Source organism: Galleria mellonella, unplaced genomic scaffold, assembly GCF_026898425.1.
Source record: "Galleria mellonella isolate WM207_F2 unplaced genomic scaffold, CSIRO_AGI_GalMel_v1 utg93, whole genome shotgun sequence".
Classification (NCBI taxonomy): Eukaryota; Metazoa; Arthropoda; class Insecta; order Lepidoptera; family Pyralidae; genus Galleria; species Galleria mellonella.
In genome coordinates, this window is record NW_026442176.1 from 1 (window position 1) to 13,408 (window position 13,408).

The 13,408-nt window shown below is 30.6% G+C and overlaps 3 protein-coding genes across 3 annotated transcripts; 1 reads left to right on the top strand and 2 right to left on the bottom strand.

Annotated features, from left to right (window-relative positions):
- Positions 1 to 6: 6 nt before the first annotated feature.
- Positions 7 to 2,488, bottom strand: LOC113516881 (NEDD8; the record flags this gene model as incomplete). Its single annotated transcript, XM_026901369.3, has 3 exons — positions 2,328 to 2,488; positions 2,121 to 2,251; positions 7 to 66 (listed from the first exon to the last, which is right to left on the bottom strand). Coding segments are annotated over exons 1-3 (209 nt in total), but the record flags the coding sequence as incomplete, so codon positions are not given.
- Positions 2,489 to 3,829: 1,341 nt separating this feature from the next.
- On the top strand, positions 3,830 to 8,580 carry LOC113516819 (transport and Golgi organization protein 6). Its single transcript, XM_052902674.1, has 5 exons — positions 3,830 to 4,006; positions 4,239 to 6,241; positions 6,392 to 6,611; positions 7,319 to 7,470; positions 8,252 to 8,580. The coding sequence occupies exons 1-5, from the start codon at positions 3,955 to 3,957 to the stop codon at positions 8,552 to 8,554; spliced, it is 2,730 nt and encodes a 909-aa protein (XP_052758634.1). The 5' UTR covers positions 3,830 to 3,954; the 3' UTR covers positions 8,555 to 8,580.
- A 1,128-nt stretch (positions 8,581 to 9,708) lies between these two features.
- Positions 9,709 to 12,950, bottom strand: LOC113517021 (general transcription factor IIF subunit 2-like). Its single transcript, XM_026901537.3, has 4 exons — positions 12,644 to 12,950; positions 12,323 to 12,534; positions 11,195 to 11,320; positions 9,709 to 10,077 (listed from the first exon to the last, which is right to left on the bottom strand). Exons 1-4 carry the CDS (start codon positions 12,948 to 12,950, stop codon positions 9,910 to 9,912), a joined length of 813 nt encoding a protein of 270 aa, XP_026757338.2. The 3' UTR covers positions 9,709 to 9,909.
- Between the last annotated feature and the right edge of the window lie 458 nt (positions 12,951 to 13,408).

The following is a 13,408-nucleotide window of genomic DNA, read 5'->3' on the forward strand; positions in this document are numbered from 1 at the left end:
GCTAACACCAGATGAAGCACAGAACCTCCTTGGACTTTATAGTCTTGTGCTGTCTTTTCATCATTCCTGCAATATGAAAAATGCAATTTGTTACAATATCACCAAACTTTTATCTGCAACTTTATATGTGTGAATTTTGAAAATGGAAAAATATATAACTTCTAAATAGCATATCAAAACAAAACCTATGCCAGATATTTAATTCGACCTTAAACTACACCCAATTTGGTGCAATAATTCTTGCATGATGCTAGAACAAACATATAGATGGACAAAATTCTAAACATGATTATTGTAACTTCTAATAGGTAGATGCCCGCTAGTTTGTGTGTGTGGATTTCAGAAGTAGGAAATCTTATCAAGATAAAACATCAAATTTAACGTTTTTGGATAGTATTGGAACTAATATACAGACAGACAAAATTTTTAAAAATTATTGTTTTGGCTTTTATTAGTTTTATTAAGATTACTTAGATATTTTTTTCTTAAATATCTCTATACCAGAAACCTTGGCTCTCTGACTAATCCTCAGATGGTGTCTGCTTGGAATGAAACTACGTATGAAGCTTAGCACCGTTATCACTGTGCCATAAGTTATTCCAAAGCAGACACAATCCATCTGGACATCATCCGAAAAATAATAGGTAAACATTATGGTGAAACACAGCCAAATTTATGTCAATCCATGGTTTTTATAAATCGGGAACTCCCTAAATGAACCACTTCTCTCATCATTAGATTATGTTTAGACCATGTATCTTCTCTGGTGTATACAAGATATATATACAGATATATATATATAGAATACAAGACAGCTACAAGAATATAACACATAATACTTGAATGCCCCAATATGTCACTTTCTCTGTATGATATTCTCCCCAATAATATTTGTCACCATGTTAATCTATTAACTTTGGTCTGTTTTCCTTTAGTGTATGTCTTAGAAAAATTTCTGTATGAAAATAATATAAAACTATAATATGTTCCTTTAACATTTAACTATTATAAACCATTTTTCCTGAAAAATGCTTGATATAGATACTCAACGAACACCTACAAGCAAATCTTACAGCATAACTGTTAAAACTGCAGTTTCTTCCAACCTTGACATTAGCAAATCATCATCATCAGAGCCCCAATGGAGCCATTTGAATTGACTTTGTACAAAAGTCATTTGCTTGGGCATCTCTGTTTCATTCGTATTTCTACTGTGAAGCAGTTGTGTTTGCATAGCTATGTTTCAGTTTGAAGGATGGGATATAGCAGTGAATTTATAGGGTACAGAGAAATAAAACCTTAGTCCTCAGGATTGACAACACATGGAGGGTATCATGGGCAAAACAGTTTACTCTGTTATGGCCATGGTACTGCTCATGTCTATAGGTGACGGTTACCACTTTCCATTGGGTGGGCTGTCAGCTTATTTGCCATTCTAAGTTACATAATAAAAAAAGAAAACAAAATTTTTTTTCTTCACCATAATTTAGACTACAAATAACTAATGTTTGGTTGTATCTATTTGTTTGAAATTCAGTATCTAATATCAATAACAGGATTTAAAGCTCCATTCCTAACAATATATGGTGGGGCCATAATAATTTCCATATGGCCCTCTTTACAAATGATCATTTAATTCAAGTATTTGTTTTAGTGAATTTATCACAACAGACTTACTTTATTCTTATCAATCATTCTCACTATATCTCCAATCTAGATAGATTGAAATAGTAGGATTATTTTAACATACAAATAATACTTTCAGGAAAAAAGTTACAACTCTTCTATTTTTCAACTCTCTCAGAAGAGAAATTCTTCTTCTATTTTTAAAGTATTATAAAAGTGGAGTTAACTATTAATTAATTATTTCATTCTTGTGTAATATGATTTTTCTGCATTACTTTTAATTAATTTTAAATATTTTGAACATTAAACATACAAAGGCTACTTCTTTAAATTAAGGTGGTACTTATGATTAAAAGTATGGATTATTAAATAACATTTAATATCTACTTTCTATTAAATATATTTCAATTATATTCATATGTATATAAATGTTAGCAGCATTTAATAATTAAATACTAATAAAATGCTGCCATAACAAAAAACGTAGAACTTACATTTGTTTGCCTGAAAATATGAGACGCTGCTGCTGCGGCGGTATTCCTTCCTTTTCCTCTACTCTCTCCTTAATCCTCTCCACTTTATCTGTAGGCTCTATATCTATCTCAATCTCCTTCCCTGTGAGCGTCTGAAACGAATTAAGGTTATAAATTTATATAAAAAAAATCAGGTTGATGCTTAATAATAAAAATATTTAAACATACCTTAACTTTAATCAACATCTTGAAATGTTATATTGAAAAGTAACACGTTCAAATAATACTACTTTAACAATAAAATCTATCAAAACTTTACGATTAGATTTTAGCCGATTGTTTCTTCCAGCCGTTCGACTGACATGACTTGACTTTAAACTGATAATGACAGCTGACAGATAACGTGAATGACAATAATACTAATTTATGACAATCGCTCGCTAGGGTTAAATTTAAATTATTCGTTAATCTGATGATTTAATTGCTTTGTTGTATCCATTAATCAACATTATCAATATAAAATATAATCAATAGTTTTATATTCATATCCACATACATATACCTAATAATGAATTCTTTTTATATATATATATGAAATTATTTAATAATACCTATCGATAATTTATTTACTAATCAGTATAACATTTGAAATAAATGAAATTAGATATCAGGATCGATAAAAATTATTATAAAAAATATTATGACTTAAAGTAGAGGAATCGAACAGTATAACATTACACCATGCCAAAATTAATAATTAGAATAGGAAATTCATTATCTTATTAAATTCCCTGACCCACATCACTGGAAAAAAGTCTGTTCAAAATCTATGCAACCAACTCTATAAAAATAAGAACGCGTTTCTCTTAACAGCTATTTCTTTTATCTTCTATACTTATAATAAATCTGTAGAGAGGTTAATTCTGTACATGAAATATGTATGTTCCATTGTTTCTACCTACCCTAATGGGAGACAGGCGTAACAGATATGTATGTATGTATGTATGAAATATATTTCCAAAATAACTATCAAGGGGCGATTAGTGATCGATACTGATGCCAAAAATGCATTTAGTAAAATTTTTGTCTGTCTGTCTGTATGTTCGTTATAGAAACAAAAACTACTTGACGGATTTTAACGAAATTTGGTACAATTATTCTTCATAATTGTCCTGGGCAGGTTATAGTATACTTTTCATCACGCTACGATCAATAGGAGCAGAGCAGTGAAGGAAAATGTGTCTGTTACATCAAAACCACTAAACCGTGAGGAAAGACATAGGCCACTTATTCTACGAAAAACGATGGAAATACCGACAGTCGCGGGCAACAGCTTATACATACATATTAATGTCCATATTTTAGACAAAATCATTATTATAAATAGTTGTACAAAAAATACTATGTATATTTTATTGCGATAATACTTCTAGATAGTATCGTAGATTTATTTTCCAGCTTAGTAAATATAGAAGCAGTGAAAACTCTTGAATAATATAGTAGGTATAGGTATTTAGCTAAGAACAAGGAATTACATATATAAGAAATGATATAATAAAAACTGTTGCCTTCTTTCTTCTTATACAAATATAATTAGTAAAAAAAGGACGAAAGATACACCATCAGTTGCTATTTTTATGTATTATATGATTTATAGTTTTTATTATTCCTTCTATGTAATTCCTTGTTCTAAGGTCTTTAGACATAGTCTCTTTAATCTGTGACCATAGTCTCTGTAATCTGTGTGTATACTAAGAATATCAATAATATTACTTCTTTTTTTATTTAATTTTTTGTTTTATCGATTCAGTTACAATCAATAATTGAATATTTCTTTATTAATATATATTCAATTATGACTGCGGTTGATCACGTATTCGCACAGCTCATTAAATTAACTCATGAAGGTTAGTACCATTAATACATAAGTTACCTACCTTATTTTAATATAAAATATATTGTACATTACCTAAAACATTATTTATTTTTAATTTTTTAATTAATAGAAAATATTTATGTATACAGTAAATGTACCATGTATCTAAAATTGTTATTTACATATACCTATATATAATGCTATATACTGTAAAGTCCGCCTTTTGTACCATAATTTTTTTTTATCTTCTTTAAACATTTTAGATGGTCAACGAGAATATTTGGCAGTATTATTTACCGATATGAAAGAGAATACTAATGGAATTATTGATAACCAAATAAACGGCTATGATCGTCTGAGCTCTTTCCTAAACAAAATAATTAAAGAAATTGATAACTTATCAGTAGAACTCAATAGAGATGATACTATACTTATAAGTGTTAGAAATCAAAAGTTGTTACGGACATCTTTTCAATTAATTACATCTCTAGGTATTTCACCATGTTTAATACTAGGTTTGGGCATCAGCCTATCTAAAAGATGCACATCTTCAACACTTCTACCAACATTGATGTTGAATGATGAACAAAAATATGAAATGCTGACTAAATGCACAGATTTTTTTTCTAGAAGTTATAAAATACCTGTATTAAAAAATATCATCATGTCACTCCATTTGTCTGACTACTTAGCTGCATTGATACAATTAGCCTTTGCTCCATTAAAAAAACCAGGCTCATATGCTAACTTCACAATGACAAATGATATGTATAATAGACTTGTGGTAGACAGACAGAAATATGTACAAATATATGAACATTTGGTATGCAATTGTTTCCAACCATTGCTTATGAAAGAATTATTGGTATTGCAAAGTGTTAAAGAGCCTTATCCTCCTACATTTGTTAAAAAAACTATAGCAAAGGAAATGAGCCGAAGACTGTTAGTACCTGGTGGATTATTAAGTCTTATAAGATGTTTTATAGAAAGCTACAACATTGATACAGGATATGAATGGAGAAAAATTGACATGATCTCAAAAATTGTCAGTGGTAAACATGGTCCTGGTACTGAGGAGAATTATTTAAACAATATATGCAATCAAATAATGCAAATATTGTCACTGAATAATACTCATTATTTAAGTACTGCAACGGCTTGTACCTTGAGTTTGAAACAAAAATATCCAGAATCCATTCAAGTAAACATGTTAATAAAAGAAATATTTCATGTCTTTGATTATGACTCTTTAGTCTCAAAATCTAATTTACCTGGTACTGTATTATTATCGCCCCAAGAAATTGAGCGCAAAGTTAATCTTTTGTATGCATCTTTTTGTACAACCAGGCTTGATTGTTCAAGTGTATTCTTACTACCGAACTTATATGTTCTTTTCTTACTTGGGGTTAAAAATACTAAAAATGAAGAATTAAATGTTAAATTAAAAGACATTATTTTAAAATCTATTGAACATTTAAATAAAAATGAAATAACTTCATTAATACATGATTTTTTATTTGGAAAAAATAATTCTTCAATACTTATTGAAGAATATGATGCAGGACTTACCATAAAATATGTGACTTCGCAAAAAGAATATGCAAATGAGAATGCCTTAATGTATTTTATAAATATTTTCAAAGCTTCATCTGAAGATAGATTTATTCATTGCGTATTTGAGAGTTTACTGCAATTACTGATTGAATTAAGTATAAAAAGGCAAACTAAACCAAAAAAAGATTTGTTATGTATAGAAGACGATCCTATCCTCTTAGATACTGTTGATGCTAAATACGCCATTACACTTCAGTTCCTATCAGAAATATGTGCATTGCCAAAGATTGTTTCTTCTTTAAAAACAAATCCATCTATAGTATTGAACTTCATTGAGCATTTTATAGTAAAAAATTGTGACACTTCAAATGAAGAATGTATTACCATTGCATTGGTCTTGCTGAATACCATATTGTCTAATTCTAATAAAACAGAATATTTGGAGAAAACACTTAGTGGATTAATTCCTGTATTGAAAGTCATGTCTAGAAATAAAGCAAGTTACAATAATATATTGTGTGAAGAGGCACTGACATTGCTTACATCTAAAGATGTTGATAAATCTGAGACAGAATTCAGTAAAGCAATGTCTGATGTGTTTGATGACCTACTACCAGTAAGAACTCATGGTATGATAGCACTAACTAAACTTATTAATGCTAAAGATCCAGAAGCAATTTCAAAGAAACATTATCTATTCTGTCTATTTCAGGTATGTACTCAGAATTCAACTAGGTATACTTTTGTCTTTGTCTATACTGTGAAATTATGTCATATGAAATTGAATAGCATATATGAAGTAACTACTATCAGTTTGAAACTGTGTTTAGGTAATTAATATATCTATTTATCAAATTTATAGGAGCACCTTAAAGACTCAGATTCCTATATATACCTTTATGCTATTAATGGAATTGCGGCACTTGGCACCCATTGCACTGAAGATGTATTACATGTCCTATGCAAAGAATTCCTTGAGATATCATATGATAATACTCTACAAAATAAAGACAATCAAAATAAAGCAGCAGAATTAAGAATGAAAATTGGTGACATCATAGTAAAAGTAATTAAAAAACTAGGTAAGTTTTGCTGAATGTACAGTGTATATATTTAAATCATAGGTTCTCAATGTGAATGATACTTTTGTGGGCCTTTGAAACTCAAAGGGGCTGAAGAGGACCCAAAGAATTTTTTTTTAAATATAATTATAGTAATAGTTGTTTTAAATTCGCGACAGATTGTAAAAACATATTCGCAAAGTGGCTAGTGAGCGAAATAAGGTTGAGAAACTATGATAATCATATTATTTAAGAATCTAAAGTTATAAAGATTTCGAAAATTCTAACAATATATTACATGCAATGTATTTTAATGATGTTGCTCCTTCTTACGATTTTTTAATGGGTGAAAGTGGAAAAGTAACCCTATCTGTGTTATCGGTATATGCTGGCATAAGATGAAAGCAGATCAATTAGCCCATTATCACAAATTCAATAATATAAACCTGTCAACATATACTGTTAGCGCAAGCAGGCAGGGTTACCATTCCATTATCATCCATTAAAAAAAAAACAGGATATATTGCTAGCAATATAACTGTTATATCTCATTACTAACAATCCTTTCTCCCTCCCTATACAATTCTTTCTTAATGGATGAAGATAAATTGGTAACTCCAAGAAGGCTGTAAGCTTCCTACTCTCTTATTAATTGATATAAAAATTAATATACTTTCCAACTTCAACACCACAACCGAAATTTAAGTACTTTCTTTGCTTTATTACAGGTGATATGGCAGTAGTGCATAAAACATTACTGTTGAACACAATACTGTGTGGTTGCAGGGATGATGATCCTCTAATCAGAACATCTGCATTGTCCAACTTGGCCGAAATTGCTTTAGTTTTGCATTACAGGATCGGATCCATTATTTATGAAGTAGGTATACATATGGTTATTTTTGTGTTAAACGGATTTATTTATCTATGTAAAACAAAATGTAGTTTTATATTTCACAGATTATCAGTTAACTTGTAAGCTTATAATGTCACCTTTGATATACGAATATATAATAATATATTATGCTAGATCTATCATATATCAATACATAAAATATCCTATATGCTAAGTTAAGATATATGTGTACCAGATTTTATTCAAATCTTTTCAGTAGTTATTACGTGAAAAAGTAACAAACATGCATTAATCGTTACAAACTTTCGCGTTTATTATATTAAATAGTATTATTGTTCCTTTCTATTGGTATTCTAAATGGTTGGAAAAAATAATACTATATATACGACGACTTCCGTCGCCTACGTTTAATGGATAATAATGAAATGGTAATCCCGCTTCCGCTAACGGTATACACTAGTGGGGCACCAGTAAGGGGTGATAGGTAAGAATGAAAAAGCAGGTCAGTTAAGTGTTAGCAAAGGGACTGATAGTTCGCTATTGCGATATCTTATATCGATAGATTCATAAAACAATCGACCTGAGTCATCCCATAATATTCAAGTGTCCAGGGTTGTAGCTTACAATTGTTTATATATATATATATATATATATATATATATATATATATATATATATATATATATATATATATATATATATATATATATATATATATATATATATATATATAGTTTATATAGTAATCTTCATCTGTAACGACATATATATAAAAATAATGATCTAATATTATATTTTATTGTAGGTATTGCACTGTATTTGGAGTATATTAGAAACCGACAAAGCAATAGAATGCAGACGTGCGGCTGTTATGGTGATAGCGAGCTTACTCAAAGGTTTAGGTAAAGAAATATTAATAGAGCTGAAAGAAAATCTACTACCAATATATAGAACTTTAAAAGCCCTCTACAGAGACAACAATGAAGACCAGGTGTTGAGACTCCATGCCCAATTAGCATTGGAAGAATTGAACGACATAGTTAAAGAATTCATTTTTCCTGAAGTAAAATTCGATAAACAGATATTTATTCTTGATAGTAATACCTAATGTATTATATATATATATATTTTCTAAATATATAAATTAAGTGATTTTCAACCGATTTTTTTATCCCTCATATTATCCTTATTACGTAGATTCAACATACGGATCGTTCCACAGGGTTTTTTTTTTTTTAATTTATGATAAAAGGTTAACTTCGTCTGCCCTATTGATATACGCTAGCTAATCAGGAAAGGATGAAAACCCATCATGATGAATTTAACCATGTACTGCTCATGTCCATAAGCGACGGTTACCATTTTCCATCAGGTGGACCATCAGCTTGTTTGCAATTCTAAGTTGTATAAAAAAAAAAAATTAACCACGAAAATTTTCAAGGCCGTGCTCGTAGTGGTCGACCTGAGGGATATTGTTAATATTGGATCTAAATTTCGTGCTCGACATTTGACATACACGGGTAAAAAGATTTCTTCATACGAGAAAAACGATTTTATCGGAATTTCAAAGTGATATTAGATTCGCTGAAACATATGTACATCATCATATCAGAAATATTTTAAACGAAGAAGTCTAATTTTTTTCACTTAGTTTTTTAAACCTAAGGCAAATTTTATTTATTTTAAATTTTGGTATTTAAAACTTAACACTAAGTCTATAATTCATACTAAATATAGTTCATGCAAATCAAACTAGACGTTTGTTTCTTTGTTACGCTACAGGGTACCAGTGAAGGGTGATAGATGAGAATGAAGGTAATTCAGTTGGCCCATAGTGATCAATTGAACAAGAGTTAACCACTATGGTTTCCAGGGGGAACCGCATGTAGGTCGACCTGATAGGGTATATTGCTAGCAATGGGGTTGTTAAATCTCATTATTAACAATCCCTTTCCCCCCAACCGTCGCCTATTAACATGAACAGTAAGTACCATAGACGTTACAGTATACTGTTTCGCTCATGATACCCCCCATGCGTTGCCATTCTTAGGAAATAGAAATAAGATGGTATGCCTTTGTACCCTGTAAATTCACTGCTTGCTTTATGGTGGAAACGCGAATGGGACAGAGATAGTCAAGCAACGAATTTTGTATAAAGTCTCCCTATGGTATATGACTCGTGTAAAGCAGATGTTTTAAACCTCCTTTTAACTAGTTATAATGACAAAGACTAATTATAATATTAGGTCGTATAATTCATTTGAAGTTATTACAATATTCCCCGCATTAGATAAATCCCATAGATTGTGAATACCTACGATACATTTACAAATTCTGAGCCAATTTCGATAATTTCATTTATTGTCGACAAGATTTTACTTCCTACTTAGTCCCACACCAATTTTGTTACGATAGAATTAGCTTTTTTTTTTTTGTAAAACAAAACAAATAAGTCACTTTTGTTCAATTACTATCTGAGTTATTCTTATTGTTCTTTTCAACAGAGACTTCTTGTTTGTAATGTCTGTATTCTGGCTTCAACTCCCACATATTCTTATGTGGATTTTTCGTATTATAATTGCAGACTTCTTTCAGTATTTCCTTCAAGTATTCCATAGGCTGCTTTGTTATCTGTAAATAAAAGCATATTTTTTTATTAAACTGTTGCATTTAATATATTATTTATTACAGAGGTGCCAAACTCAATTTTGCAGAGGGCCATATATTAAATTTTTAATTCGTAGGTGAGTCTGATTGTAAATAAAAAAAAAAAACTGAATTATTATAACATTTTATTTATTAAATTATATAAGTATATAATATACGGTTGTTAAAAATCATATCAAAGTTATAAAAGATGGTTGATGATTATGTTGAGCTCGAGGGTCGGAAGCGGCCCGCGGGCTGTACCTTTGACATGACTGATTTAATACATCTGTTAGTTATTCCGGCCATAGCTGGTTACTCAGCTCAGCTCAGCTTGATACTGTATGGACTTACTCTTTACTATCCTTGTATGAATAAATATTGTAAACTAGCTATTTTCCGCATCTTTGCATACGTGAATCAATACATAAAATATCCTATGTAATAATTTAGGATATAACCTATCCATGTACCAAATTTTATTCGAATTCATCCATTCGCTGGTTTTTACTACAAACATCCATTCATTCATCCTTACAAACTTTAGCATTTGTAATATTAATAGGATGTGTTAGTTTATTACCTCTTGATAATGACTTAACTACACATATTTAGGTAATATTTAGCTTTCATCTGAGTTTGATAATGTATTTTTACATGCAAATTCAGCGGGTCTACCATGAAATGAAATTCCGAAATTTCGGATTCAATTTTGTGTTTTTGTTTATACCAACATCGGACCAATAAATGGAGTTTAAAACCCTATCATAAAAGTCCAAAGGAACAATATTTTAACATTTTTAGTATTTCCAAACAGCATGTATTATGTAATTTTAACATTAAATTTGTGCTTCGTTTGGCTCCGAAATTTCGGAAAACATTTCATGGTAAGCCCTCAGATATATATTTTCCCCTCCTTAAATTCTTCCACCGTTAAGAGATACTACAATATAATCGGAGAAGGGCATAAACTACTTTTTGTCTCGATCCATCCCGATAGGTGGATAATTTCGCTCTTAGGTACATACAGTTTGAATTGTTTTGCAGTTTGCTATTTTCTCTATCAATATTTGGAAGCTGTAGTTTTAACTTCACTACGTACCCGATGCAAATCTTTAATATTATAGTACTGATATTTTTCAAATGCAGCAAACAACATGTTGAGTACTACATCTTTGTTGTCTCTCATTTTCTTGCCTTCAGCCTTTTTCTTTAAACTATATTCAATCTGAAAATAAGAAATTGTTTAGTTAAACGCGTTTAACTTTTTATGCTTCTTGTCGAGGATTTTAATAATAATTTAACGCCTTTTTTACATACAACTTATGGCCCACCTAATGTAATAGACAAATAGTACCAGGGGCATCACAGACTACTCTCATGATGATCAATTACGTTTGTATCAGACGACACCTCTTAAACCTATGCACAGCACATGCATCGCACACAGCAGATAAGCATAGCTAACTTGACAGCGTAAACACAGGCTTGACAGAAGTACCAAGACACTTTTAAACAGTTTCCCTCCGGTGGTGGTCAAAATAATTACCTATTATTAATAGTAGGCCTCTCGCGCCTCATTTTTGTCACGACTCACGGTAATAAACGGCATTTCTAATGTCAGAGAATACACTAATTGTTGTAATTATTGAGTACGGATTAAATTATTGTTTCTTATGTGGTATCTACCTACTCAGATGACACACGATTGATAGCGATCTGGGCCAACTTCGCATGGATAGATAAAATTTTTGGAAACGATAAGTCTATATTATTTACTGATAATGTAACTTTCTATAGGCGAAAGAACTTTAAAAATCGGTTTTAGTAGTTTTTTAAAGTATTTATTATAAACAAGCAATCAAATCCTCCTATTTATAATATTAGAATAGATTCGTGCAACATATACACAAAGATTAAACATAGTCAAATTAAGAACCTGAGGGTCTACCATTAAATGTTTTCCGAAATTTCTGTGCTATACGAAACAGAAATTTAATGTTGAAATTACATAATACATGCCGTTTGGAAATATTAAAAATGTTAAACTATTGTTACTTTTGACATTTATGATAGGATGTATGACGAAAGAAATTTTAAACTCCATTTATTGGTCCGATTTTGGTATAGACAAAAACACAAAATTGAGCTCGAAATTTCGGAATTTCATTTCATAGTAGACCCGCTGTTTTCAGATATAGGTTTCGATAAATTTTAAAATTAAACTTACATCATGTCTATGAACTGAGATGGGCTTAAACTTAGGTACAACTTTGGCCAATTGCTGAACTTTACGTTGAGTCATTGAAGCTTTTTTAATAGATTCATATTTTAATTTATAATAAGTGGAATCGGCATTTGGTTTACATTCCAGTTTTTGTACATTACGACCTTCCATATAAAGCTTGTCTGATTCAGGCATAACAGCATCTGCAATTGTGGCTATAACAATAAAAAAAAATAGACAAATAGGTATCTTAAATCATAGTATGTTATTATCGATGTAAATAAAAATGAAAGTTATACTACGTTAAGTTATAATAATACTTACGTACAACATGAGAAAATACACCCAATGTTTGTCTTGTTACGTTGGACACATCCAGATGATGTTCTTTTGGTATACTCTGCTCACCAGGATCTTTAAGACACATCACTGCTTCCGACAAGGTTAGCTGAACCTGCGCCTTTTGTCCAGGTACGCGAGTTATTTTCAGTTTCCCTACTTCGATATGGCCTGAAGCTGTATCCCATTTATTTGCAATATACTTTGGTACTTTTACAAGCCATACCCCCCTGCCCGTGTTCGATAAATCTAATTCGCGGTCAATATGAGGATCGTTATTATCATTACTCATGTTATTACCTAGACAAATTAAAATCAGATTTATAAAAATGTACTTTACAAGTTGTTAAATTGTAAATGAATTCGTCTCGATGGGGTAACTGACGTAGCTTCATACTCATTTATCATTTTTCACAGATGCTACGCCAGCTCACATTGATAGCTTAATAATGTAAGTGAGATTAGGTAGTTGGAAGCCATTGTCGACATCTATTAAAAGTACAATTTCCAGGAGGAGACTTTGCACAAAAGTCATTTGCTTGGGTGCCTGTGTTCCATTCGTATTTCAACCGTGAAGTAGTTGTGTTTGCATTACTATGTTTCGGTTTGAAAAGTGGAATATAGAAATGAATTTACAGGGTACAGAGGCATAACACCTTAATCCTTAGGAATGGCAACGCATGGAGTATATCATGAGCAAAACAGTATGCTCTGTTAAATCCATGGTACTATCAATTTGTATAAGCGACG

Excerpts from the sequence above, each read along its gene's own strand:
- LOC113516819 (XM_052902674.1), top strand. The coding sequence starts at position 3,955 with ATGACTGCGGTTGATCACGTATTCGCACAGCTCATTAAATTAACTCAT. Across the intron at positions 6,612-7,318 it reads AAAAGTAATTAAAAAACTAG|GTGATATGGCAGTAGTGCAT; the intron begins GTAAGTTTTGCT and ends GCTTTATTACAG. Across the intron at positions 7,471-8,251 it reads TCGGATCCATTATTTATGAA|GTATTGCACTGTATTTGGAG; the intron begins GTAGGTATACAT and ends ATTTTATTGTAG.
- LOC113517021 (XM_026901537.3), bottom strand. The coding sequence starts at position 12,950 with ATGAGTAATGATAATAACGATCCTCATATTGACCGCGAATTAGATTTA. Across the intron at positions 12,535-12,643 it reads TGTATTTTCTCATGTTGTAC|CCACAATTGCAGATGCTGTT; the intron begins GTAAGTATTATT and ends TTATTGTTATAG. Across the intron at positions 11,321-12,322 it reads TCTCAGTTCATAGACATGAT|ATTGAATATAGTTTAAAGAA; the intron begins GTAAGTTTAATT and ends TCTTATTTTCAG.